Source organism: Gopherus evgoodei, chromosome 4, assembly GCF_007399415.2.
Source record: "Gopherus evgoodei ecotype Sinaloan lineage chromosome 4, rGopEvg1_v1.p, whole genome shotgun sequence".
NCBI classification, from domain to species: domain Eukaryota; kingdom Metazoa; phylum Chordata; order Testudines; family Testudinidae; genus Gopherus; species Gopherus evgoodei.
The window spans coordinates 114,376,077-114,403,480 of NC_044325.1; the positions used below are offsets into that span (position 1 = coordinate 114,376,077).

The 27,404-nt window shown below is 39.4% G+C and overlaps 1 protein-coding gene across 1 annotated transcript in view; it reads right to left on the reverse strand.

Annotated features, from left to right (window-relative positions):
- The window catches only part of MUC2 (mucin 2, oligomeric mucus/gel-forming), a 73,174-nt gene that overhangs the window by 35,730 nt on the left and 10,040 nt on the right, over positions 1 to 27,404 (reverse strand). Inside the window, exons 7-28 of the mRNA XM_030562141.1 lie at positions 27,009 to 27,134; positions 25,924 to 26,041; positions 25,440 to 25,585; positions 23,738 to 23,844; positions 22,518 to 22,587; positions 18,646 to 18,783; positions 17,741 to 17,905; positions 16,533 to 16,627; positions 15,425 to 15,551; positions 14,323 to 14,578; positions 13,287 to 13,339; positions 12,921 to 13,021; positions 12,269 to 12,420; positions 11,567 to 11,705; positions 10,951 to 11,058; positions 10,510 to 10,689; positions 8,579 to 8,818; positions 6,657 to 6,813; positions 3,741 to 3,869; positions 2,907 to 3,054; positions 1,616 to 1,659; positions 832 to 945 (exon numbers count right to left, since the gene is read on the reverse strand). Coding sequence (XP_030418001.1) covers positions 832 to 945; positions 1,616 to 1,659; positions 2,907 to 3,054; positions 3,741 to 3,869; positions 6,657 to 6,813; positions 8,579 to 8,818; positions 10,510 to 10,689; positions 10,951 to 11,058; positions 11,567 to 11,705; positions 12,269 to 12,420; positions 12,921 to 13,021; positions 13,287 to 13,339; positions 14,323 to 14,578; positions 15,425 to 15,551; positions 16,533 to 16,627; positions 17,741 to 17,905; positions 18,646 to 18,783; positions 22,518 to 22,587; positions 23,738 to 23,844; positions 25,440 to 25,585; positions 25,924 to 26,041; positions 27,009 to 27,134 — 2,913 coding nt within the window. The remainder of the gene's footprint in view (positions 1 to 831; positions 946 to 1,615; positions 1,660 to 2,906; positions 3,055 to 3,740; positions 3,870 to 6,656; positions 6,814 to 8,578; positions 8,819 to 10,509; positions 10,690 to 10,950; positions 11,059 to 11,566; positions 11,706 to 12,268; positions 12,421 to 12,920; positions 13,022 to 13,286; positions 13,340 to 14,322; positions 14,579 to 15,424; positions 15,552 to 16,532; positions 16,628 to 17,740; positions 17,906 to 18,645; positions 18,784 to 22,517; positions 22,588 to 23,737; positions 23,845 to 25,439; positions 25,586 to 25,923; positions 26,042 to 27,008; positions 27,135 to 27,404) is intronic.

Consider the following 27,404-nt stretch of genomic DNA (forward strand, 5'->3'; position numbering starts at 1 on the left):
GTAGTTATGGTGGTGAGTATGGGGGTTTGGTGGAAGTTGTGCTTGTGGGTGTGGGGGCTGGAGGCTCAATGGTCATTGTATTGGTATGCAGAAGCATAGTTTTGAACAGTTATGAGAAGCCAAATGTCTATGCAATCTATCTGTAAAACATCTTCAAGGAGAAAAGTATTAGATGTGCATCCACACTGGAACTTTACCGGTATTACAGAATACATACAAATATGATAATATTATGCATATTCAGGGAGGCAGCAATCACTCCTCCCACTGAAGTCTTACATGTGGGAGAGACCTAGGAACGATAGCTACGTGGGCAGGGATGCTGAGAGTATCATTACATTAACTCTTAATCCATGAGTGGCTTGGTATCACCTGCCTAAAAAGCAGCCATAGAGATGCTCTGTGCACTCTTTAATAACAGTTTCAGCCTTCTGAGGCTTGGTAGGGCAGGTGTGGAACCAGCTTACACAGGAATAAGGGACTTAATATGCCCCTTCCTCCCATGTAAATGACAGTCAGGATTTGTTCCTATTAATAATATATGTATCTATTATTTTATTGTTAAATCTAAAAGAAATCAAGTTCAGAATCTATTGGCATTCAGTATAGCCAGTACTTTTAAAATGTTAACTGAATTTAAATTAGAAGGCAGAAATGTATCTGGACAAAATGTATAATGTTTCAAAAAAGAGTGATTTTATTCACGTAGTACAATAGTTGATAGAATTTTGTCACAAATTCTGGAAAGCTAAAGAGAGTTGAAACTAATAATTGAATCTCTGCTGTTAAGGCAATTCCAGCTATAGTTTATAATTATTGTTAAATTCTTACTTGTTGTGGTCTGTGTTGTAGTAGTTGACGGTGGCACAGTGGTAGTTGTAGTAGTTGTTGGCGTGGGGGTGGGGGTGGCTGTGGTAGTAGAGGGTGGAGTGGTTGTGGTACAGCCTGCAAGAAAGAGCTTCATTGTGAAGTTGTTCTTCTATGATATGATCAAGAGCAACAACATGCTGAGACATTTCTGAAAGAGCTTAAGGTAAATCTGATATTTTTGAGTGTGTGAGAGGTGCACTTCTGAGAGCTATATCTAAAGCTAAACAATGCAAACCTCATTAATTTATATTTGCATTTAAGAGGAAGCTAAGACATATCTAATAAAGCCCTATGTAAGTGAGGCATATAAACTAATGAGCAAGAATAGAATTTTCATTTAGAAGCAGGGTTACTAAAATACTTCCTAATACGGTAATGGATCTAAATAATAATGAACCTGTTATAAAATACGACATGTTCTTGAGGGTTAAGTGGCTTGAGCTGAAAATTAATAGTTAGGATATTGGGGAAGAGGCATTGTTTTAACAACACCGAAAGAAAGAGGCAGTTGTTACACTTTGATCTTAAATCAGCCTAATTCATTTTCTTGTCATATCCTTGGATGTGTGTGATGACTATGAGGTTACAAAGTGCTACCCAATTTTTCTTTTGTGCAATCCTGGCTAGAACTGCAAAGAATCATTCAAAATCATTACTAAATCTCCTGTGGAGACAGATGGAAGAGATACGTGACATTCCTTTTCTTTCCCTTTCCAGTTTGCAGAAAGAATAAAATGCAATTTACCTAGTACTGGTAAGCACGTCACGATTCCTGGTGAGATGCAGGTACTAAAAGAAAAATAATTCAGTCAAAATGAACATTCTTGCAAACCAACAGCAGCCCCTGCAGTCATTTTTCATGAATCCTTGCAATTAATTTATAGCAAGGGTTAGGAGTCTAAAAACTTAAAAACAATTTTAGCACTTAAACTTCACCTCATGAGACTGGATATTTCTTTGGCAGTTGTTTACTCCAACATTGACAATTGCTATTTCCTCCTAACACAAGTACCAGCTTTCCTTCCTCCAAACACTTCTCCTTGAGATAATTAATTACCCTCTATCAGGAGCAGGGAAAATATAATATGACTAACAGCCACTGCTCTCTTAAACCATTTTGCTCCATCTCTACTGCACAGCATCCTCATATCTCAACAAATTACTGATCAGAGATATACTGAAGAGGGCTGAGGATGTGATGGAACATGGCCAGAGACATTTGTGCTCCAGTGGTCCCCCAGCTGATTCTATCTGGCAAAACTTAGAACAGCATAAGGGCTGCTCTAACTGTAATTTCCAGATACGACATATTTAAAGTAATATTTAATGCCATTATTAAAAGATTTATTAATGGGCCATCATCAATGTGAAATACAGTCAATTTCAAAAGATGAGTTAAAAATAGTTTCAGGTACTACATCTGCTCTTGAGTTTTCCTGTCAATTTTTGCAGTTTTACAGCTACATGTTCCTATTAAAAAAAAAAATCTCTCCTCTGCTGTTGCATGAAAGACATACATGAACAGGTGCAACTGACTTTAGTGAATAATTGAAAATGACTATACACAATGTCCTGTTAAATTCATAATGTGAATAAGTTGGAAAAAATATATAGGCACTTTTATTTCTCTAGTCTCTCCCAGTTATAGCAATCTACGGAATTATTTCCAACAATTGCAGGTTAAAAAAAATGCACAAAGAAAAATATGAGTAGAAATAGATGGCATTCCTTTGAAATCCAACTGTATTATAACTATGGTGTTCCCCCCACCCACTATTTTTGTAAGGCAAGATCTTCATCTGTGGTAAATCAGCATTTATATGGAGAAGGGCCAATTCATACCAAGGTTCTTGCAGATAATCTGTAATATTACAGCCTTCATTCAGGAAAACATGACAGCATGGTCTGTTCACAACAGCAGTTAAGTGTGTGCTGAAGTCCCATTGAGGTCAATGAGATTTAAGCATGTACTTACGTGATTTCCTGAATCAAGGTCTAAATATGCATTGCTCCATCACTTTTGTATTTCCACCTACCAGTTCAGACAATCATCTTCTGTGGGTACTCTTGAGCCAGTTTCATAACGAATGCCATTTACAATACAGCCACATTCAACTTCAGTTACACATTCTTTGAAGTCTTCATCAAAAATGGGCTTTTCTTTAGGGCATCTGGGGTAGCAACCTGTTGACCACAAATGGTCCATTTTGTTATACTAATAAAAACTGTTAACTTAGTGATTACATTTTCACTGGGGGCCTGATCTAAGGCCCACTGAAGTATGAAAAAACTCCTTCTGATTCTAGATGATGATTCTAGATGATGCTGGATGATGAGCACTTCCAAAAGTGGTGACTTATTCATTGTAAATCCTGAATATTTCCCATTGATCCATCCATTAAAAAGCCAATATTTATGAGCACTACAATGTCTGAGATATCAGTTATTTCTTTTTGCAAGGATACAGAAATGCTACAGCATCTCAGTTACAGCAATTTATACCTGACATAACAAAAAATAAATAAAAAGTTTAAAAGAAATAAGCAATAAAATTCTAGTTTTTCTTTACCACAGTAAGAATCTTTTCTCCCACTTGAGGTACTCTTAAAATGGCATTGATCAATGGAGATGGTGGATCAATCTTATACCACAAGTCAGGAAAATACTCAGGCATATGCTTTACATGTATCATCCCCATTGATGTCAATAAACAGTATGTTACACCACACCAAATATTTGTGCAAGATTATAGATTTAGGAATGGCCAGGCAATCAATAGGTCTCATTAGCTAATAGCTCCAATTCCATCAAGTAATATTTTAACTAAATCTTCATGATATGCAATACAAAAACATTCAGGAGTTTCTTACCTTCCAGATATGGCAATGAGAAGTTGGAGCTGACATTGTTAATGATCCTGCAGGTCACAATATGACGGCCACAAGGCTCGTAGTGCCATTCACACTCATTCCGAGGGTTGTAGTAATCACAAAATATTGCTGATAGAAAACAGAAGCTGATCAAAAAAACAGCTGACAGAACAGAATCCCATTCCCACCTCTGACCACACCAGCCAAATGACCCTACACAGTGCACTGGCAGCAATATTTCCCTTGACACATGGGACCTGGGTTTTTTCTTCCTACTGAACCTGAATAAAGAATACATGAAACTAGGATTTCAGCACCTTCACATTTAACACTACTGTTGCAGAAAAAAAATGTTTGATTGAAATCACACAACTACTCAGAATCAATTTTGAATTCAAGCTATCTGTTGGAGTGTTGTGATTTTTATTTTTTTTAACTTCTCTGGACATCTGAGGTTAGTAACCTGCCCTTTAAATCGGCTTCAGTACCCAATAACTGGAAGTTAGCTAATGTAATGCCAATATTTAAAAAGGGCTCTAGAGGTGATCCCAGCAATTACAGACCAGTAAGTTTAACGTTGGTACCGGGCAAATTAGTCGAAACAATAGTTAAGAATAAAATTATCAGACACATAGAAAAACATAAACTGTTGAGCAATAGTCATCATGGTTTCTGTAAAGGGAAATCGTGTCTTACTAATCTATTAGAGTTCTTTGAAGGAGCTAACAAACATGTTGACAAGGGGGATCCAGTGGACATAGTGTACTTAGATTTCCAGAAAGCCTTTGACAAGGTCCCTCACCAAAGGCTCTTACGTAAATTAAGCTGTCATGGGATAAAAGGGAAGGTCCTTTCATGGACTGAGAACTGTCTAAAAGACAGGGAACAAAGGGTAGGAATTAATGGTAAATTCTCAGAATGGAGAGGGGTAACTAATGGTGTTCCCCAAGGGTCAGTCCTAGGAACAATCCTATTCAATTTATTCATATATGATCTGGAGAAAGGGGTAAACAGTGAGGTGGCAAAGTTTGCAGATGATACTAAGCTACTCAAGATAGTTAAGACCTAAGCAGATTGTGAAGAACTTCAAAAAGATCTCACAAAACTAAGTGATTAGGCAACAAAATGGCAAATGAAATTTAATATGGATAAATGTAAAGTAACGCACATTGGAAAAAATAACCCCAACTATACATACAATATGAGGGGGGCTAATTTAGCTACAACGAGTCAGGAAAAAGTTCTTGGCGTCATCGTGGATAGTTCTCTGAAGATGTCCACGCAGTGTCCAGAGGCGGTCAAAAAAGCAAACAAGATGTTCGGAATCATTAAAAAGGGGATAGAAAATAAGACTGAGAATATATTATTGCCCTTATATAAATCCATGGTAGGCCCACATCTCGAATACTGTGTACAGATGTGGTTTCCTCACCTCATAAAAGATATTCTAGTACTAGAAAAGGTTCAGAAAAGGGCAACTAAAATGATTAAGGATTTAGAGAGGGTCCCATACAAGGAAAGATTAAAGAGGCTAGGGCTTTGGAAAAGAGGAGCCTAAAGGAGGATATGATAGAGGTATATAAAATCATGAGTGATGTTGAGAAAGTGGATAAGGAAAAGTTATTTACTTATTCCCATAATACAAGAACTAGAGGTCACCAAATGAAATTAATAGGTAGCAGGTTTAAAACAAATAAAAGGAAGTTCTTCTTCACACAGCGCACAGTCAACTTGTGGAACTCCTTACTTGAGGAAGTTGTGAAGGCTGGGACTATAACAATGTTTAAAAGGGAACTGGATAAATTCATGGTGGCTAAGTCCATAAAAGGCTATTAGCTAGGAAGGGTAAAGAATGGTATCCCTAGCCTCTGTTCATCAGAGGATGGAGATGGATGGCAGGAGAGAGATCACTTGATCATTGCCTGTTAGCTTCACTCTCTCTGGGGCACCTGGCATTGGCCACTGTCGGTAGACAGATACTGGGCTAGATGGACCTTTGGTCTGACCTGGTACAGCCGTTCTTATGTTCTTATGTTATGTTCTTATCTGCAAACTCTTAGGGCTAATGGTGCATATAGGCTGAAATCAGTTTCACCCAGATATATCATATGGAGTAGTCACATGGTGTTCCTCCCAGTAAAACCACATGGACACGCACAAACTCTTCAAACCTGAACCTTGTTCATGGGTGCATAACAAGATGTGAATGGGGGAAAGCTTAACACATTCAAAACCAAATTCCTCAAACCATATTGCCTATGAACTAGTGTGAATTGTCACATGGCTACAGAATAAAATTGGCAAGATTTCTGAGATGGGAAGTGATATACTGTGTGTAAGAAAAAGGCCCCACTGTGACAAGCTTAGTTACTGCTCCTACTGGTAGGATCGGTGGAAGTGTTTCCCATAACTCATTTAGTACACCCATTGTTATGATCACCATCCCAACTTGACTTTTGGTGTCAGTAGTTATATGCAAGAGGCACATACAATAGCCTAAAATGAAGTCAATGGGGTTTTATGAGTATAACTTGAACATAGTTTGACCTAGTGGGACTAATCACAGGCTACTGTGCTATACACAAAATGGGGAAAAAAAAAAGAATAACAATTCTGGGTGGGAGATTTTGCTGACTAGATAAATATGCTGGGAATGTCAGTACACCAGTAGGCACACTCAATGGGAAGGATCATTTGAAATGTCATTTAAGGGTCAACCCATAGTGACAATTTAAATACACTGAACTCATTAATACAATAATGGGCATCTGCTTATACTGTGATGGTGAATCCTTTCCACTGTGTGCCATAGCATACAACCCTGTGTCAACAAACTGCTGCAGTGATTAAAGGCTTTGTGATATTATTCTGATAGGTCCTGTCGTACTCAGTGGGGAATATTTAAAGGTTACTCACGGCATATATCAGGAGTTCTCCAAAAGACGCAAGCTTCAGCCTTAATGCACTCTTGGGCATAAGCAGCAACTGCAGAACAGAAGCACTCACAGTCTCCACCACTGTCACAGGAGCAGGCATCATGAACACAATTTTCATAGAATGGAGCTGGGTCCACCTGTTGGGGAAACACATGGGGCAGCTGTTAACACCAGAGCTCTGTTTCCAATTTGGAATCTCAGATGGAAATCCTTTAGACCAGAAGTTGCTTACTGTCTGTCAGGTAGCAGATCTGAGCTAGGTTAATTTCCATTAATTTATCTTAATTTTTTCAAATGTGGTTATGGAAAAAAGGTAACTTGTGCATTGACCATATCTTCTGATGTGCATCATTTTAGCTTAATGACAAAAAATTATTACTCTCAGCACAGGCCCACTGTACCAATGTCAAAGAAAAATTTTATTCTATTCTGCATCCTGCACTATCAACACAATTGCCAGCTGAGTTCTGAAGCCAGACTCTCTATCAATAAATATGATGCAAAAGTAGAAATAAACACTTTATTGAATTTACAAAGCTGGTGATTAGAAAAAATGTGGTTTGACCAGCAAATTGAATTATTTGGACATGGAAGTTGCTGATGAAGAATAAAAATAAGACAATTAGATGTCATTTTTACAACTGCTCTTCTAACCATAAACACAGTCTGAAAACAATTTTGTTAAGCCTCCCTTCTAAACATATCTGTTAGTAGGATAGCATACTTCAGCTTTCAAAAAAAAATCCCTTCACTTAAATTATCCTCCTTTTACAAGCAACTAGCTTGGACACTCTTCAGGGTGTCTTCTTCTTTAAAGTGAATTAATCTGCTGACTCTATCACCTTCTCCAATCTACTGTACTTTATGGCTGCTAATACTACTGCTAATCTAAAAGAAAATTTGACTGAAATCAATGAAATTTTTTCTCTTCAGTTAGTTAATCAGCCAAGTGGTGTACATCTGCCAGACACACCATCTGGTAGCAGAGAAGAAGCAGAGACAGTTCTATATCTGCCTAGTGTTGGTGCATCTTGTCATACATTAGCAAATGCTATTTTTCCACTTTGGATGATCAGCAAGAGAACCCAGACTGGGTTTTATGCCCCCACTGAAAGAAGCATAAAAGCATATGCAAGAACAGAAGGAATCATGACTCTTTGTGATTCTTCCTATACCTATAATGTGTGTGAAGTGCTTTGAAAAACTCTAAGTGCAAACTGTTATTATTATTAAATTATTATTACACTTCAGTTGAGGGACAAGGCTTAGATAAATTACATAACACTATGCATACCTTGAGCCTAGAACACTGTGTTTTGTTATTATGATTTGGATTCATTTTAATATGAGATAGAGTGATGTAAGCATGCTTAAACTATGAGCTGATTGATACCACTTAAAACAAGGAGAATGCAATGCAACAGATGGAAACATCTAAAGTCTGTCCACAGTCAGAACCATTATCTGCGATTGGAGAGGGGGAGGATCCATAAATACCCAGTGATGTATTGGATAGGGATCCCAGTCTGCATGCTAGAAAGGAACCTCCATTCTGTATGTAAACAGAGTATTACTTCTGTGTGGCTCACAAACAATACCATGGCAGGGAATTTCTTCCAGACTAGAACAAATGGATGCTTCAGTCCAATCTACGAAAACATATCAAATCCCTGGTTTGAGTATCCCAAGGAATAGCAGGTGCTTGAACATCTAACTTTCAAGTGTAGTACCTGTTCTTATCAGGGGGATGGACCTGATGATTTCAAAGGTCTTTTCCAGTTTCTAACTTCTGAGGCTACTACAATTAACTATTCCCTCACTCAAATGTGCAAATTCAGCCTTCCTCTGTGTCCTTGCACAGAGGTTCACCTGTAGGTAGTAGCCACTAGCCTCTCTACTAACCTTGTCGTGACAAACTTTAAAGACATCGCTCCGGATGATGCTGCACTCCCTCTCTGCCCAGGACTTGCGGTGAGGTTTTAGATTGCAGGGCAGGATCTCATCTATCACATCAGTGCAGGAGCCAGACTGTTTCCAAGAATTACCAAACTCCAGAGGATTGGTCACCAGCAGCCCGTTCCTTGTTGTGAAGTCATTGCTGGACTTGTCATCAAAGTTGCCACACAAACCACAGATTTTGCCCTGAAAAAGCAAAAGTTGCTTGATTTCAGAACATGTCATCAGATTTTCAGCTTGCCCAGTAAGTGAGCACCAGTAGAGTCAGAACCAATTTCTCCCTGTAACTTACTTATTTTCATCTTTACTTCAAAGTCATGTGTATAAGTTAAACTTATTTTTATGTGTTTATCTCCCTGGTTAGCAAGCTACCGGTAGCCCAGGCAAGAAATCTGTGTCTTCCCTTCCTGCTACATACAGTATCTAGTAACTATATCTATATTTCTTTGCAGCCTCCAGTTCAACTTATAGGGATCCAAACAGTGGCTACACTTCTCTCACCTGACAACAAGCCATCTCTTTACAGTGCATTGTGGTATGCAGCAACTTAGCTGCATGAGTCCTATTAATATAAATAGGAGTCACATGACTAAATTTTCCAGTACACAATGCACTGAAATTTTAGCCCTAAGTCTATTAAATGTTAACTTAGAAGAGCTGGCTGATCATCTTTAAGGCAGACTTCCATTATTTGCGAAGAGTAAGATGGAATAAGGAAAAAATGAAGCACCCCTGAATAAAACTGAAAAGCCAGTACAGTAGCCTCAGTGGGTTTTGATTGGCTGGCATCCTTCTAGTTAAGGATGTGGCTGCAATAAAAACTAGGAATCTTTTGCCTCATTTTTTTCTCCTCTCTCCATTTTTTTTAAACCCTACTCAAGCTACTTTGAGGTTTCCAGCAAAGTGTCATGAAAACATTTACTGCTTAGGAAAACAAACTAAGCAGTGTCATAAATGGGCACAAGTATGGGGTCCTAAAATGTGTGCACAGCCCCCAACATTACAAAGGCCTGGTTGAGTCTCTTGCTAAACAAATCAAATGTTGTATAAGGGAAGATGTCCGAGTTGGAAGCGTTTCATCAATAGAGAACTTGAAGTTTCTTTTCAGACAGGTCCCTTACACAAAGGCTGTGAGATGTTGCCACACTTTGCACTACTTGAACCACAACTGCATTTACCCAAGGTAAAATATGTAAAATATGTTGCATTATTATTTGAGAGCTGGGGTTAGTCTATGGCAATCTTGTGAATTTTTGTTCTGTCTTCTATTGGCGAATTACAATGTTTTAGCCATTTCTTTGGTATTAAGGGTCATATATAATGAATAAATTGTGATTTAATAGTGAAATGCCTCTAAATACAAGTTGGCCTATACCACTGCTTGGGAGATCAAGCCTAGCAATATAGCTTACTGTATGGAAGATAGGGTCTGTTTTGTTTTTCATTTACTTTACAATACAGAGCAAAGTTTTGGTCTATAATGATGAGAAAATGATGTCTGGGGTCTCAAGAGTTTATTCTTTTGGGGTCTGATCCAAGTCAACAAGAATATTTTAATGAACTTCAGTGGGATTTGTATTAGAGCATTAATGTTTACAACTACTGGAAAACCACATGGGACTGCTCATCCATATTGCACTATTACACAATACACCCACTGGTATTGTTGCACTGGATCATACCATAAGAAGCAACATACAATGGCACCCACCATCACTGGTAATGCAAGACATATATGAATCATCAACATACACATGATTGAGGGACACTGTTAAGAGTAACAATAAAGCACCATCCATATTTACCTGCATTCAACTATTCATAATCATATCAGCAGATTCCATAATATTTTAGAAAAAAGGCCCGGAGTTGCTCACCTTATAATTAGGAGTCAGCTTTATGAAAATAGTAGTCTTCTTATCCCAGATGAGCATCATGCCATTGCTGGCCTCAATAACAAGATAGAGCCCCACTGTACGATTCCAATATTGTATATGGTCGCCAACATCTCGCTGAATTTCTACATATTGCTTGTCCTCAAGCTTCAGTTCGGTTCTCTGAAGGACAGAAACAGAAGAGATATAACAGCACTGGCTTCATAGTGAGGAAAGCTATTGGAGTGATGATGCTGATGGACTTCATTGTGAAGCTAAGACTGCCAAACCACTGCCTAAATCCTTAGCAAGTGGAAATCACATAGTTCCATTTACTTTAGTGGAGCTATGCCAACTTTCAATTTCAAGGAACATGACTACAAGCAAAGGGCAGGTTTGATCAGCTGCATTCTAGGGCTGAACCCATCCAGGGCCACCACTCACCCCTAGAAATATTTTAATAGCCTTTGAACAGGTGACTCCGGTGGTTCCACATGGCACATTCACTGTGATGATACTAAACGAACCATTGCGATCCTCGCCACAATAATCCTGTTGAGAGTGGAATAAAGAAACATAAGTCAATGAAAGGAATCATATTATTCATTTTGATTTCAATCTAAAATAATTTAAATTCATTCTTCAAATTCCATTACACACACACACATGCATGCACCATTTAACTGAGAAAGAAGTGGGACAACTTAATTAAACAATAGTTTATGTCCCAAAATATATGGATATTTGTTTTCCAATTTCAAAATCAGCCACTTGTTTTGGAGTAGCGTTAATGAGCTGACAACTTTCATTGTTGAGCTAGCCCAGTTGCGTACAATCTGCAACAACATCAGCAGAAGAAATGTTCACTCAAGTGCCATTAATTTCCTTACACAGCTGGGATTTGTTGAAAACATGGAATTTAACTTGGCAGAAGCTGCAGTCGCCACAGAAACAGTGATCTTAAAGAAAAAGGGTCCAAGAACCAAACTGATAGCTACATTGTTGCAGAACTTTTCATTCATTTTAGATCTGTCTGCTCATGGATCCCATTGGACATTACCTGGACAGCCACATATTCACAGTGTCCATCAAAGTCATAGTGTTTTCCATCAAAGCTGATATAATGGCCACTTCCATATACAGTACAAGTCCCATAGCACACATTATCGGTGCAGGCCCATCTTCCTTTTCGGCAGGTACTAGGGAAAGAATAAAAGAGTTGGATGAAATCTGAAAAGTCAAGCCTAATGCTGATGTATGCTGCTTTGGAAGCTGCAGGATAAATCATATAGCTGGCTGACACAACATGGAATCCATCACATGCATAATAATATGGAACAGGGTATTATAAATCACCATCTCATCAACAGTTCCCACATGGAATTGTCCCACTGACGAATCTATAGCATGGTTGTTAGCTCTGCACAGCTCCCTTTTTTGTTCCTGAATCAACACTACCCAAAAATTACACTATTACCCAATCAGAGAGGCCGCTGGTAGAGAGATGGATTCTGAACTCAGTTAAGTGATCACTCTAAACACTTGTCCATTTTGCCTGAGATAAACAGGGATAATTACCTTAATATTTGTAGAATTACCTAAATTTACACGAAGGGAGTCATCCAGGTCACAAAGAAGCCGGAGTGGAGCTGAGAATCCCTATACCCTGCTCATCACAGTGGTATTTAAACCTTTTTATTACCATTCATTTACTACGAGAAACATACATCAAAAGGAAAGAGGAGAACTCTCAGCATCTTACCATTTGTTGCAGTCCACTTTTACGGTCTGTCCAGGAGCATAAAACTGCTTGTTATGAATACATGGACAATCCTTCTTCTTGACACAGCCCCCTCTGCCATCATCAATCAGTCCACGAGGACACACACACCCTGAGACACACTCTGTCTGGAACTAAAGAAAATAAGATAAAAAATTATATTATTTTATAAGAAAACACGACTTCTCTGTTATCCCACTTCTTCTACAAACATATGTCCCATGTGCTTCATTCCCTGGTTTATACCTAGCCATTTTTATTTATTTAATTCTATCGGTCTCAACTCTCTAGTATCTGAGTGCCTGAGAATTTCCCTCCTATTTTACAGAGATGTTAAGTTCAGACTATCTTACTTTTGTTCTACACAGAAAGCTACAGCGCTGTATTGTAAACAAAATGTCTGTCTATCTGACCCATGGTTTTCCTACTGAAAAAAAAGAAGACAAATCAGTGAAAAGAGAAAGGATGGCAAAAAGTAGTGGAGAACTAGAATAAAAATGATGAAAGAAAAGAAAGGATGGAAATAAAAGGAAAGAAGAGAGAAAAGACTAAAAGATTGTGTTGGCACTGTTTCATTTAGGGACTAAGAGAAAGAAAGAGCCATGCCATAGTCAGAGGTAAAATGAAAACGTACATAGTCAGTATCCAGCGTATGGCAGCTTAGTTGCAGAGGGGTTTGTGAAGACCAAGACTTGACACTGCTGCAATCAAAGTGAATCTTGGGGGACAGACACTCTGTAAAAAAAGATACCATGTTAAATGGGTGAACTTTGAAGATCAAGGGAACAGAAAATAAATGGGGCGTTATTAGATACTGAGACAGAAACAGCAGGGTGTACCCCTTAAAAATAATAAATGAAAATATCCTTTCTAATACATGGTAAAATATTCAGCCAAAGGCAAAGTGAAAGGTGGTGACTATTTCACAGAAGGGAAAGAGAAACAAGTTGAGAATTCAAATGAGAAACTGAGATGTTTCTCTGTAAAGCATTTCACTTACTGTCATCTATTATCTTCACTGGAGTGCAATGGAGAATTCCATTTCGACAAACACTAAAAAGGATGAGAAGATAGAAATTCATAGGATGTAAGCTTAATATTTTCAATTGATAAACATCTGAGAACAATTTGCAAAGGCATAAATGAACAAATGAGATTATTATTTCTGCCAGACAATTATTCTTTTGGACTGTCAAAAATTCCCTGTTGCTGTGATATGTTCTTAGGTGTTAAAGTAATAATGAACCCAACTGATCTATTAGTGGAATAATATTTAGTAGTGGCCTTTGTGAAATATGCACCTTGCAGAGGAAGTCCCACATGATTTCAACAGAGATTTCATAGTGAGTTTGAGGGAAAGTCTCGCAGAACTTTTGAATGTTACATTATAAACAGATGGTAAATTCATGATTTCCAAAGAATGGCCACAAATTATCCTGCAAATCCTCAAAACTGTCCTTTTAACAATTAAGGGAATACATGGTCGTAGCATCTCCTTAGCCTCCAATAAATACATATCACCATTTTATGCCAACTCCAGTCAAATGCAATAACCTCACTGGCTTGTACTCTTATCTTCTAGTTCTCTCCTCCTTGAAAGGCAAGGAAATATTTTACCATTCACAGCATGAGTCACCGGAGCTCATGCAAAAGACTATTGCTTCTGGGAGCCCACATGTTGGTTTTGGAACTCCACAATCTGTTTTCAGTGAGAAATCCGCTAATTGCTCATGTAGCTTCTTTTCCCCATTGCCTAGCAAAACCCCCATTGACTTTAGTGGTGCAGGATCAGGTCCATGGTTACCACAAGAGGCCACCACACACCTCATAAATAACGAGATATGCCATACATATTAATAAGTTAACTCAATGAAGTATGACATTTTGTTCCGTTAGGGTGGTGGTGGGTAATATATACCTTTTATCTATATGGTATCACCATCAATATCTATATATGGTATATTTAATAAGCAAAGACAAGAAGTAGGGGCTTTCACCTTCACAATCCACAAGTGACAAGCCATAAAATAACCTACCAGCGTTCTTCTTGTTTCATGATGACATCCCCAGGTTCCAGGTATGACCCTCTGTAGTAGCATGTACAATGGGAGATGGGCACACAGTTACCCTTCTCATTCATATAGGTGTTTTCAGGGCAGCCACAGCCATCAATGGGAATAAAGCCCTCCAAGCAGTGCTTTTCGCCATCAGCAAGGGAGCGACAAGTATGTTGACATGTGGTCAGATTGTAACGGAAGACCTGGGATGCTGGGCAAGAGGACACTTCTTTGTCTGGAGAGGGGGGAAAAGACCAATGGTTGCTATACTGGCAAATAAAAAAACCCTGACCAGGCATTATAGAATTTAAATCTTTCTTTCTGATCACTCTGCCCAGGCAGTATGTAACAGTAAAAATAAAGGACTCCCTCTCATTGTATTATGGAATAAATTATCGTAATTAATAAATAATTTTGCCTTAACTTTGTTCTACCTTTTAAATTATCATCTAGGAAGTAATACTATTCCTATTCTAAAGGGTATATTCTTCCTTTAATGAACATGCATAATTTCTTTTATTATAAATGGGAGTTGAGTATGTAGAGGAAGTAATGAAAAGATTCATTAAATATATATGTAGCATTGTCTCTTTTTCTTTTCCCTTTAATTAACTGATCTTTTGCTATTGGAATTTGCTTTCTAATAATATCTTTTTCTCTGTTGCTTCATATCCCTATAATCCTCCAACAGAAGCACAATTTAACAAAGCCCAGTTCCCAGTGTTGATGATACCATTGATAATGCTGGTACACAACCAAGAAAATAAATAAAATGGAAGAGTCATGATGGCTTATAGTCCACTGGACAAAGAGAAGACAAATCAGTGTCTGTGAAGTGGTAGAGGAGATGACGAAAGGGAAAATAATTACTCCCCAGTTTATGATGTTGTCCTATAAACGAAGGACATGTAAAGAATACAGCTTTAACTATTCAAAATTATTGACACTGTCTCCTTAAATTGTATTGGACACCTCCAAGGCACTTCTAAACTCTTAACACTGAGGTTAATGGAACTGTAGTCAGGTGCACTCTGTCCATTCCAATGACTGATTTCAAGGGGATTACAGTGTCATCACTTACTGCAGACAGTTTGTCTCCAGCGCCCCAACATGATTCCTTTGAAGGCACAGGCTCTTGCGTAAGAGGACAGAGCCCCACACAAGCATTCTTCACTGTTCTTACCGTTGCAGGTGTCGTATTTACATCTCTGAGACAAATAAGAAGCAAATTGTTAACAAGCCTGCAGGAGGAGGATTAGAACTATAAAATGAAGACTGTGAAAACTGGGGCTCCAGTACAGTAACTGTAGAACACCCAGTACCTTCTTTCCCATGTGGCTTTCATTCACTCCCATAATCAGAGAGCACAGTAGATGAGCAGAGAGCTACCCATTAGTGAGGGCCAAACCCAAAAAGGCTCAGGTGCATCTGAGTAAGCACAAAAAATGTGGCTAGTTCGCCAAACCTTATCTGAACAGCCAAACCTTTTGAAAATCCAAAGTTTAGCCAGCTTCCTAACAGCAGCCTTTTTTAAGAGAACTTTGATACTTTTAATTCCTGATCAGTCACAACCTGGAAATGTATAAGCCCACAGAAATGAAACATAATAAAAGCAAATAAAAGTTAGCTGAAGGGGTTAAGATCTTCACAAAGGTTCAGCTCAGACTGAATTATAGAAAAGAGTAAAAGTTAGGGGGTTCTTTCTTTTCTCCCCAGATTGGTTTGTTTATCCCTCCTCAACAGAACTCAAAGCAGAGGGAAACAGACCAGGAATGAAATGACACATAAATGGGTTGTTGTTTATCTCTGGATCAAATAAACTCAATTTACTGTTTATTAAGCCACAGAATAGATCACATTAATGGTTATGGGCTGGCTTAACATGTGACTGCCAAGGCTCAGTATTCCTGCCTCTTTCGAATTCTCATATGAAAATGAGACTCTATAGTGCCCTTTTACCACTCACAAGCCGCACCTCCAAAAAAGCACAATGATTTCCATCTTCTAAATTAGCATTCTGTGAGAAAGCCTGTTGTAGAAGATCAGGGATGCACACAATGCCATTGGATACTATAACATTTGAACCAAAGTTTCTGACCAAAAATAAAATAATCACTTGAAAATATGTATATAGTAAAACAGGTATTAGACCAGTGCCAGAAGATGTCAGTATAGTATAAAATCCACACCTTATAATATTCCACAGGATCAATGGCTGAGTGACATCTGGCAAAAGGAGATTCTAAATTTTTCAGTAAGGAACACCAATATTCAGCATAATTTTCTGTAACAAAAGGAGAAAGAATGCATTATTTTCCTTGCATCATACCCTCTTGCACCATATTATCACATTACATTATGCAAAATATTCTGACCCAAGCAACAAAATAATAAAAATGAGAACCCTAAACTTTTCTGGGAGTGGAGAGATTGCACAGAATTGCTATACATTTGGCCCACAGTCTCTGATTCAAATACCTACTGGCAAACACATAGTGAAAATCATATCCTATTAATGCAGTCTGCCTGCACAGAATTGTCTTCCTCTAGCTTCCAACTGTCTGAGAACGCAAGATCAGAGGATCACAAATCCAAGCTAAACATAAAAAGAAGCAATAATGCTAAGGGAAGTGCACCACTACTCCAGACATATATTAATGACTTTTCTTCTGTGTCTTTCGACACATGGGTTGCCCCTGCAATTTCCCTCTGAACTTTCCATCTCTTTTATAGAGTCACAGATTCAAAGGCCAAAAGGGGCCATTATGATCATCTAATCTGACCTCCTGTATAACACATACCATAAAACATCCCCAAAATAATTCCTAGAGCAGATCTTTTAGAAAAGCATCCAATATTGCTTTTAAAATCATCAGTGATAGAGAATCTACCAGCTCTGATAAACTGTTCCAATGGTTAATTACTCTCACTGTTAAAAAAAAATCCTTATTTCCAGTATGAATTTGTCTAGCTTCAACTTCCAGCCATTGGATCAAAACCTACTGCCTGAACAGAAAGCTGGAAACTGGACCCTCAGATTATGAATCTGACACATTACCAAGTAAATTCTCCAGGGTCCCATAGAAGACTAATGGCATTTTGAAATAATATCCTTATTGTGTATTTATTACCATCTGAACCAGGCAGATCAAGGACTTGAACTTGGGTCTTCCACAGCCCAGTTGCATGCCTTAACCACAGGACAATGAATTACTCCCAAAGGGAAGCACCTGTTAGCTGATGTGTGCAAGCCCACAGTACATCAGACAAGCACACATATTATTAATTTATCAGCTTTCCAAATAAAGATGATTATTTTGAAACCGCTATTTGACTGACTGTGTATGAGATATAGAATTTGGAGGAAAGAGGCTCTATGAAAATGTAGTATTCTTACCGCTTTCAAAGCTGAGAGCACAAGGGTCTTCCAAATTATCCACTTGGTCTTTACAGGTGGCTTGTGCTTTCCAAGTGTTAGCAAAGGCAGATCCTGTAGCTTCTACCAGCCCACCAGCTGTTTTAAAATCATCATATTCTATGCCATTGAAATTCCCACAAAGACCTGTTGAGAAAAAAATGTGGTGTTTATAAATAATTGTTATTCATTCTTCTTCTAAAAGAGCAACAAAAGAGGAAAAGGATGATTTGCCACATGACTAGCAGTCAGATTGTCAAACAGAGGGCTTCTCCAACTCAGTATTAAAACTGCAATCACAAAAGTAGGCATTTGCGGGGGTCTCACTTTAAAAATCCAAGATCTGGGGCAGGTGATCCTCAACTGGTATTTGGAGTTTGGGGGGATTCTCCCTATCATCCTTTTATGGATTAGTTTCCCAAGACTGGCCATTTAAGTAATTTAAAACTAAACTGAACAAAGCAGTGGGGAATATAGTCCAGCGATCAATCCTGCACTGATGTGGGGATGACGGGTTTATTTAATGTGTAATATCAATAATTCATCTTGTAAAATGTGAGAGCTGCGGGGCCATTCTCTCATGAAATGTTGGATTCTGCTCTCATTCTTCCCATATTCAACTAGATAAGCATTTCTGTCTCTTTTAAAAAATATATATCACTAAATATGAAAAAAGGGTTCATTTGTTAAGTCTATATTAGTATCTTACAGGCACGCAGTTTCCTTAGTATCTTAATTAGTATGGAACAATTCATTAGCTAGAAATTTCATGCTATGCCAATCACAGACACATCTCATCATCAATGTTAAGAACACACAGCACTTCAGTTGCAAATATTTTTGCTGCATCGTTTCTCCTTTAGAAGTAGACATAATTGTGCACTTACCTTGCAGTTTTCCTTGGGCAGATTGATCCACAATCACAAACAGCTGCATGATTGGAACCAATTGGATTTGTAGCTTGAGACTAAAATAGGTATGCACAATGATATGGTATGAAGTTGGCTGGAAAATTGAGAAGCTTGCTGGAAAACAAAAGGAAAGAAAAGTCATGTTTCCCTGATTTTTTATTTTTTTTTATCACCTCTTTCTGTTATCATCCAGAAATGTCACAGATGGGAAAACACTAGCCTGCTGAAAGCAACACTTTACATGAGCAGCCCAAGTCATCATCTGCCCTGAAAACTGCAACAGGCAGAGGACCAAACATCAGATTCTGACAGATCCAATGCTATGAAAACATGGAATATTCAAAGACTATTGTATCAACTTTATAAATGTTACATGTATCATTATGCGCTAGTTAGTGATTGTATTCCTTGCTCTATGGGTGAGCTAAAGGATGTTTCCCCACAGGAACTAAAGACACTGGATAATAATTAATGCAAATCCCCAATACCAAAACCATGCAGGTAACAAATCTTGTAAAGTTTTGCCCCCTCTGGGCAATAACATTTATTGGTTTGACCTAGTTCAAAAAGTCTTAACAGGCAGAGGACTTTAAACTGTACAAAATAACAGCCCTGACCTGGGAGATAGTCTCTCACACTTGATCCAAGAACTCACATGAGTCTGTGTCCAGAGACAGGCTTTGTGAGAGGGCCCAAAGTACTTTAAACCCTACCCAAGATTCCACATGGAAGACGGCTGATTGTTTGGTGAGCCAGACATGCAAGAAAACTGTTCAGAGTTTTAAAGATATGTTTTTTTCTGAAATGCCTTTGTTCTGAATAACTAGTACTTGGCTTTATAAGAGTTGGCTGGTCACTGTTAACCCTATCCTCAGTGTCACTGAGAGAACAGCCGGTGCTGGACTGAAGTCAGATCTGCTGAGGTGATCACAGTGCATTGGAGGAATCTGCAGCCTAAGCCTCCATCTGAAGGGAGATGATCGTGGGGGATCCTGCCCCAGGAAAGGTGAAGGCTAGATGCCTGAGACGTAAGTGGGGTGCCCTCCCAGAGAGGGAGAGGGCATGAGAGGCACAGTTAACTCAGGACCGGTGATACAAACCTCTCTTATTTTGCTCTGGAGAACACTGACCACTTAGCTATAGTGCCAGCCCCTGCTATATTAATAACCCAGCTACTTATGATGACTGTGTGGGATCAGGAATCAAAAAAATCTCCGCTCTCTGGCATGACCGCTCACAGTGCTGAGTTATATGCTTCTGTATTAAAAGCTTTTTTGAAAAATCACAATAAGTAACTTATAACAATAAATAAGTGTCTCCCTCACTATGCCCTCCACTTAACTACCAATTGTTCCTGTTTCTATTTGAAGATCATCTTGTTCTACCCACTTCCTCCATGGGCTGGTCTATTTACTTAAGGGTTTGGTACCTCAGGTGTCACAGTGAATGCAGGGTACAATGAAAGGGACAGCAGTGACAGTGACTCAGAGGGGCAATTCCCACTATCCTTCTGAGAGGAGAATGATGGTGACTCATAAGTTCCTGCCACTGTAATGATGACATATTCCAGTCATATTCCTGTTTTAAAAACAGTTCAATCTAACATAAAATATAGGGAGCAACTAATGGTAAGACCCTGGACATCCCCCAAATAAGGAGAGGAATTGCCATTCCAGAATAGACCAATGGTCCATCTAGTTCAGTGTCCTCTCTCTGATATTAGCCAGTGCTGGATAGCTCAGGGGAAGATATTAAATCTACACTGCAGGGAACATTTCTTCTGGACCTCACCCAGTGATCAATGTATGCCCTTAAGTATGGAGACTGAGATCTGCTTTCCCCCTTTTATGTTACATCCATAAATCATTGTAAGAATGGATGGTATGTCATATTATATCAAAGGGAAGCACTACTCAATTGTAAATATTAAAAAGTAGCTCTTCAATAAAAGAAGCATCCCAAAATTGAACTCCCTATTAAACATTCCTTGCTTCTAATCAGGGGTGGCTCTAGGTATTTTGCTGCCCCAAGCATGGCAAGCAGGCTGCCTTCGGCGGCTTGCCTGCGGGAGGTCCCCAGTCCCATGGATTCAGCGGTGCGCCTGTGGGAGGTCCAACGAAGCCATGGGACCAGCAGACCCTCCGCAGGCATGCCGCCAAAGGCAACCAGCCTGCTGCCCTTGCGGCGACCAGCAGAGCACCCCTCGTGGCTTGCCACCCCAGGCACGACCTTGGCGTGCTGGTGCCTGGAGCCGCCCCTGCTTCTAATACATAAGTGCTGAACTTAATTGATGCTTGACTTGAAGTCGCATCCAAAGAACAAAAAGCAGAGTTGTTTTTGAAGCTATCCATATATTTTTTGAAATAGGGTTTTCCAGTCACCTGTATTACCCAGAACTGGGATTCTCAACCTGAGTCACAAACAGGTGTCAGGGGTCGTAACTACCCTGCCCTTCCCATATTGTTAAATGGAAGAGGGGTCCCACTATGGAAAAGAGTGTCACCATATGGAAAGGTTTGAAAACCATAGCTGTTACTGATTGGGGCTGTGGATATTTATTCTCAGGAACTGAACTGGGTGAATGTTAAACCAGCTCTCAGTATGTGCCAGCTGCTCATAAAACACTCAAAAACAGCTGAGCTCTGACACACTTGGAGGTATTATATATAGGCAATACAGCATTATCAAGCCTGAGTAGAAAAATCAACAGAACAACCCTACAAAATAAATAAACTGGAAGAGCCATGCATACTGGTTTCTCTGTGATGTTGCCCAGAAGGAATCATATGCTAAGGTGAGGCTATTTAATATGTGGCCTGTATATTGCTCATTCTGTAGAGTACTTTGATCTGGATTCTTTCTACCAGGCAAATTACAAACTTCTCCTTCCATATGTGTCTGTCCCCCCTCCTCTCTATCTATGCAACTGAAAAGTTTTTGGTAGAGGTGGCATTGACTGAGAAGTGGTGCTGATCATGAAGCTGGTGACTCTGCAGCATAAACATTCACAATAAGCAGCACTAAAAGGATTTACAAATTTTGGGGGAGGTTACTTCAGGATCCTCTGTTTACTGATCTCCCACAACAATCCTCATGGATTCTGCATCACTGCAAACTTCTTTTTAGCAGAAGAAGGCTAAATGTGACTCTTTTTAGGCACCATCAGCACTGTTCTGTGCTTCACCGCAGGGTATTGTTTGACACTAATATAAAGTAACTGCCCCATTAAAACTCCATACGCCAAATGTAAGCTGATACCTCCATTGAACTTTCTGCCCATGTCAGTTCAGCCACAGAGAGACCTAAGGTCAGTCCCCAACACCACCAGCCTTGAAAGGAGTACTTAAAGGGGAAAAGGCAACAAGAAGGAAAAGATCCTCTTGTTGGAATTTAAGTGATAAATATAAGTCAAAAAACTTTTTCTCTCTCCTAACCAGAGTATATGGGTTAAATATGACATTCCTCGTCCCAGACAGAATATATATGCTGGCAATGAAGTTCATTTCTATCTATTGATGTGAGGCACATGCAGATTAAGCTATTTGCCCAACATCATACGGGAAGCCTGTGCAGCACTGCGGCACAGGCCAGTGCCTTAACCACAAAGCCATCCTTCCTGATTAGCCTCTGTACACAGAACCACCCTCTGTGGTTAGGTCATAAATTCCACAATGTATTTTCTCAAATCCCCTTCCTCTCAAGCTCTTTACATTGCAATCCAGTTCATTCCATCACAAACATTCAAGAAATGCCTCTCTGCTTTTCTTTTATCAAAGGCTCTAACACATAAAGAGCTTGTTTTTCCCTTAACATCGGATGTGCATTGGAGAGGTGGCCACATTCCTTACCTGTCACATGGGGCAAGTGCACTTCCAGTTCATTCAGCAGCACAGTGCCATCTGATCTGAATACCAAGATCTGCGTGCAAGCAAAGAGAACATGTTTAAATTACTGCAACTTCATGTACACAGAGGGAAGCACAACACGAACATTAACCTTAAAACTTGGGAGATAAGAAGGGATCACGCTACTTTGTGCAGATGAACTCAACATTCTAGTCACAGTTTAAAAAAGGAGCAATCTAATTAGCTAATAAAGATTCTATTTACCCTAGCATTCAGTACATGTAAAAGCTTTGGGCTTGTTAGACAATTTTTTTAATGTGCACTAAACCAATTTCTACTAGAGAAAAAATGCTTCAAAAAGTCACTTATTCTGGATATCAACTTTGCCAGGTGGCTGAAAACATTTGGCACTTGACACCAGTCATGTGTGGGGATTTGCTATAGGTACACATCTTGTCATGTGTTGTTGGTTTTTTTTACATAATTGTACAGCACTGATAGAATGATAAGGAAGTGCTTCAGGAAATTCTTATGACAAATTTTAGTATGTACTTTTGGGAACATAACTAGTTTCACAAATGTTACTGTCAAGAGCCAAGAAGACTAGAACTATATGGAAGGAAAGGAGGAGAAAAAACTCACAGAGGTCTAGATACTATGGTGATGGGAGCATTAGAGACAAATTAGAAAGACAGAACAGAAAAAAATAGATTAGACAAGCGGGCAGATTGAATACGAGTGAGAATTTCTAATGTCTCCTCTCACTATTAATCTTGAGTGAAATTCAGACAGTTGAGAAGCTTGGCTTGATCAGTATTCAAGTGTTTGAATCCTAACCAGAACATCTTAGCTCTGCAAAACTGGACTTAAAGCTCAATAAAATAAAATATCAAGGACTTCTCATTTGCAGTCATACTGGACATCCCATGAGAGCAGACTCACAATGTTTCCAACACTAGGCAGAAGCAGAAAGAGGAAAAAGAAAGAAAGAAGGAAGAAAAAGTCAAGCAAAAACTTTTAACTCTGAACTTGTTCAGACTGTGCAGTGCCAATTTGATCTGGGATTTGTACAAACATTTTGACTATTTTTTAATTTTTTCTGTATTCAACCATCCTTACTTAGGATCCTCAGAGAAAGATTATCAAAAGTAAGTAGGGAAAAAGAAATAGGGGAATACATTGAGAGAAGCCACACATTCAGCAGACCCCCACACATCACTTACATTTTTTTTGTTGTCTATTAACAGCACAACAGTCTTCAAACAGGTCTGTTTGTCTGTAGAGCCACAGGGAGACAGCTCTGCCAGGAGAGCGTGAGTGTCATTTATACCTCCCTGCAATCCAAGTGGAAAAAAACATAAATTAGTATAGTATGGCGGGTTGTATAAACCCCACACTGGCTGAGAAGGGGTTAATTGGAGCCTGAGCGCTCTATTACCCCCACATTATTAAACTTAGAGTCTGTGTCAGGCTCAGGGATGAACAGGGCTGGATTTAGGGGCAGGCTACCTGGGTGAGAGCCTGGGATTCCAGGCTTGGGGTGCTGGGTCATGAAATGGGCTACAAATGCAATAAAAATAAAGTATTCAATAGTTTAACAAATGGAAGGGGGGAACCAAAGATGCTCCTCACCTGGGGCGCCATTTGGTCTAGGCCAGGGTAAAAGGAAGGAGTTCAGTGTAGCTGGAAGGAGAGAGATGGTCTGGACTTCCATCTCGGTGGGAAGGGCCAGATGGGATCCAGGCAGAAAGAGAACCAAGCAAAGGCTACAAGCATACAATTAACTTCTTGGTTGAGCCTTGAAAAAGGAGCAGGACTCCAAGGAGACTGCCATGTGGATAACAGTTCCGCAGGAGAGCGGAGAACCCGGGGAAGCCTAAGATAGACTAAAGTCTGAGATGGGAAGAAGTTGCTTAGTTTGCGTTTTGTCTGTTTTTAGGGTTTTATTGGACGATTCCAGCGAGAAGCCCTGAGACCTTCTGCTCTGGAAATAAACTGAGACTGAAGAAGAGCCCAGGTGAGGTGAAAGGCATTATATTTGCTACTATTATTTTGTCAGACATTGTTTGGGACTTTCATACTTCAAAAGGGATGGAACTGTTGTGTGACCTGTCTGGAAGGCCAAGTCACCACCAGACCAGACCACTAACATCCCAAGGAAGAGAGCTAGATGGAGTTCTGAAATGTTGTTTCATGCCACACAGGAGCACTCTGGAACAGTGAGTCTATGACACAGAGGCAGCCCTTTCATACCCTGAGCTGATTTCTATCACAGAGGACTGAAATGGTCTGTTAAACTAGCAAACACTGTAGAGCTTTGCTTTTGAGAAATTTCTTTCTAGCACTACCACCAGAACTAGGACTTCCTTTCAAAGCTCCAGTGGCAAGCATTCAAGTGTTGGTAAGTCAGATCCTTGTTCTCGGGAGCAATGGGGACCAGGTACTTCAGGGACAAAGGGATGACATAACTCGCTGTGCTCTCTCCCATCCTCCAATTGACTCGATATCACCCGAACACAAGCATAGGTGTATTACAGTTTAGGTAGGACACTTCCAACCCTCACTTCAGATATATTTGGAGGAGCTGAGTCCTTCAAGTTGCAGGTCCAGCCATCTGTTCACTAGCACCAGTGTACTCCTCTGGACTCTTACAAGTGAGACTGGGTTGCGTACCATAAACCTGTTCCATAATCGTCATGAAATTGGAAATGACTAAGGCAGTCATTGTGTACTAGGTGAGCACAAACCCTCGCTACCACATCCGTGGACACTGGGGATCATGACTCACTTTGAATTCTCTAGTATAGACTCTACAGTATCCTCCATCCTAGCCTCAAAAAGTATAATGAAATAGTGATCTACAGCCACAAAATCCAAAGGCAGTTGCATCTATTTTTGCTATCTGAGAGAAGAGACCTTTAATACATGATACCTTGGACAGCACATAGTAGCAGTCTCCGTGGAAGGTGTATTTCTTCCCATCAAAGGTGGTGATGTGAGCACCTCCTTCCACTAAGCATGAGCCTGGACAGGGTAAGTGCTTGCACACCCACCTGCCTGAATCACAGATGCTATAAACACAAATAAATAAGGAATCAAAAATGGGGTTGGGTGTCAGAGGGACTGAAAGCACTGAAAAAATCTGTATACAGAGCACTATTGGGTCAGGACAAAGTACCCCTAGGTGCTTTGAAAATTCGTCATTGGCTGCTTATTTAAAACTCTCCTCTTCCACATATCACAGACTCAAGATGCCATAAAATTGGCTCACTGTAGCGTCTTGATATTGCGACACATGGAAAGGCACCATGACTTTTGCAGCAGGACATATACAAATAGGTAGCAACTCTGCTGACAGATCCATGCACAGTGATTCTGAGAGCGGTTTCGAGTGAATTGTAACCCTTACCATTCTTCACATTCACTGGTGATATTTTGCCCAGGTGAATACAGGAATCCATGCTGTTTGCAGTGACATTGGTTAACAGAGACACAGCCTCTCCCACTGACATCATCATACACAGTTCCTACAAAACACAACCGTAGGCTCTCATAGTTCATGTCAAAATACCAGCACCAACCAACCTAGGAGAAACTCTTGCAGTAGGCACACTCTAAACCAGACCCAAAATTAATGGTAACTGAGGATATCAAAAGGGGATTAGGCCACAGAGCTTCCATTGTTTTTAATGCTTAATTTAATATTTTTAATGGAAGTTGTGTGGCTAAATCCCCTGTGTCACTCTGAAAATCTCAACTTAAATCTGTCAAGTATTAGAGGGTAGCCGTGTTAGTCTGGATCTGTAAAAGCAGCAAAGAATCCTGTGGCACCTTATAGACTAACAGACGTTTTGGAGCATGAGCTTTCGTGGGTGAATACCCACTTCCTCAGATGCACTTCCTTAAATCTGTACATTCTAAATGATTGGATTTAAAATTCACTTAAACTATTGTTGGTGTGCTATCACTGTGAAGATATTTTCCAAGGTTGGCAACAGGGTCTTGAATATTACATTTGAGCTCCTTGTCACATATTATTAATAATATCTCCATGTAGATAATATATATGTAATTATGCCCCTTCTCAGGGTTACCGACAGGGTCTGAAACTCTACATCTAAAAACATGCATGTCTACTGCTTAACCCAAAGGACCAACTCTCAGTTCAGAGGTGGTAATAGTCTCATACACCACAGACAGAAATAAAGAGCCTAACTGAGTTAGTGTGAGTTAACTAAAGCCAAGCTCATGCATCACTTTTGTAAACATGCTAGAATTTTATTAATTTACAAGGACAAATTTACTCCACTGGTAAAATGTATTCATTTCTAAAATGTAACTTGCTTTATACTGAATATTTAAATCTTAACTCCTTGTGGGTTCTTTTTAGTGAAGGTAAAGTGTAGATAATACAGCCTTTTTCAGATATATTCTGGAGTATATGAAGAGACTTGAATCCAAACCTATTGCCTCATATAGAACTGAGATACCTACCTTCAGGGCAGAAGCAACCATCCATGAAGTGTTCCTCACAAAGGCTGCTGATCTCCAAATGGGAACAAGTGCTTATGCATGGTGAGCTGCTTTCCTGGTAGATCATGTTTCCAGGACACGTCTTAGCTAAAATAATGAAAGAAAAAGATCAGTGACTTGTATATAAACTCTGTGTTCCACAGAAACCACAGAGCATATATTGGCTCCAACTAAATCAATGGAATTGACTCAATTGGCAGCAATTTTGCCAAATGTATTTAATGTGTTTAATTTCTAGACCACTTTTTTTCTTCTCTACATTCTTTTCTTGCTTCTTGAACAGAAGACAGTGATTCTAATCATGCTTCCACTGTAATTAATGGCAAAAAATCCCATTACTTTCACAGGAAGCAGGAT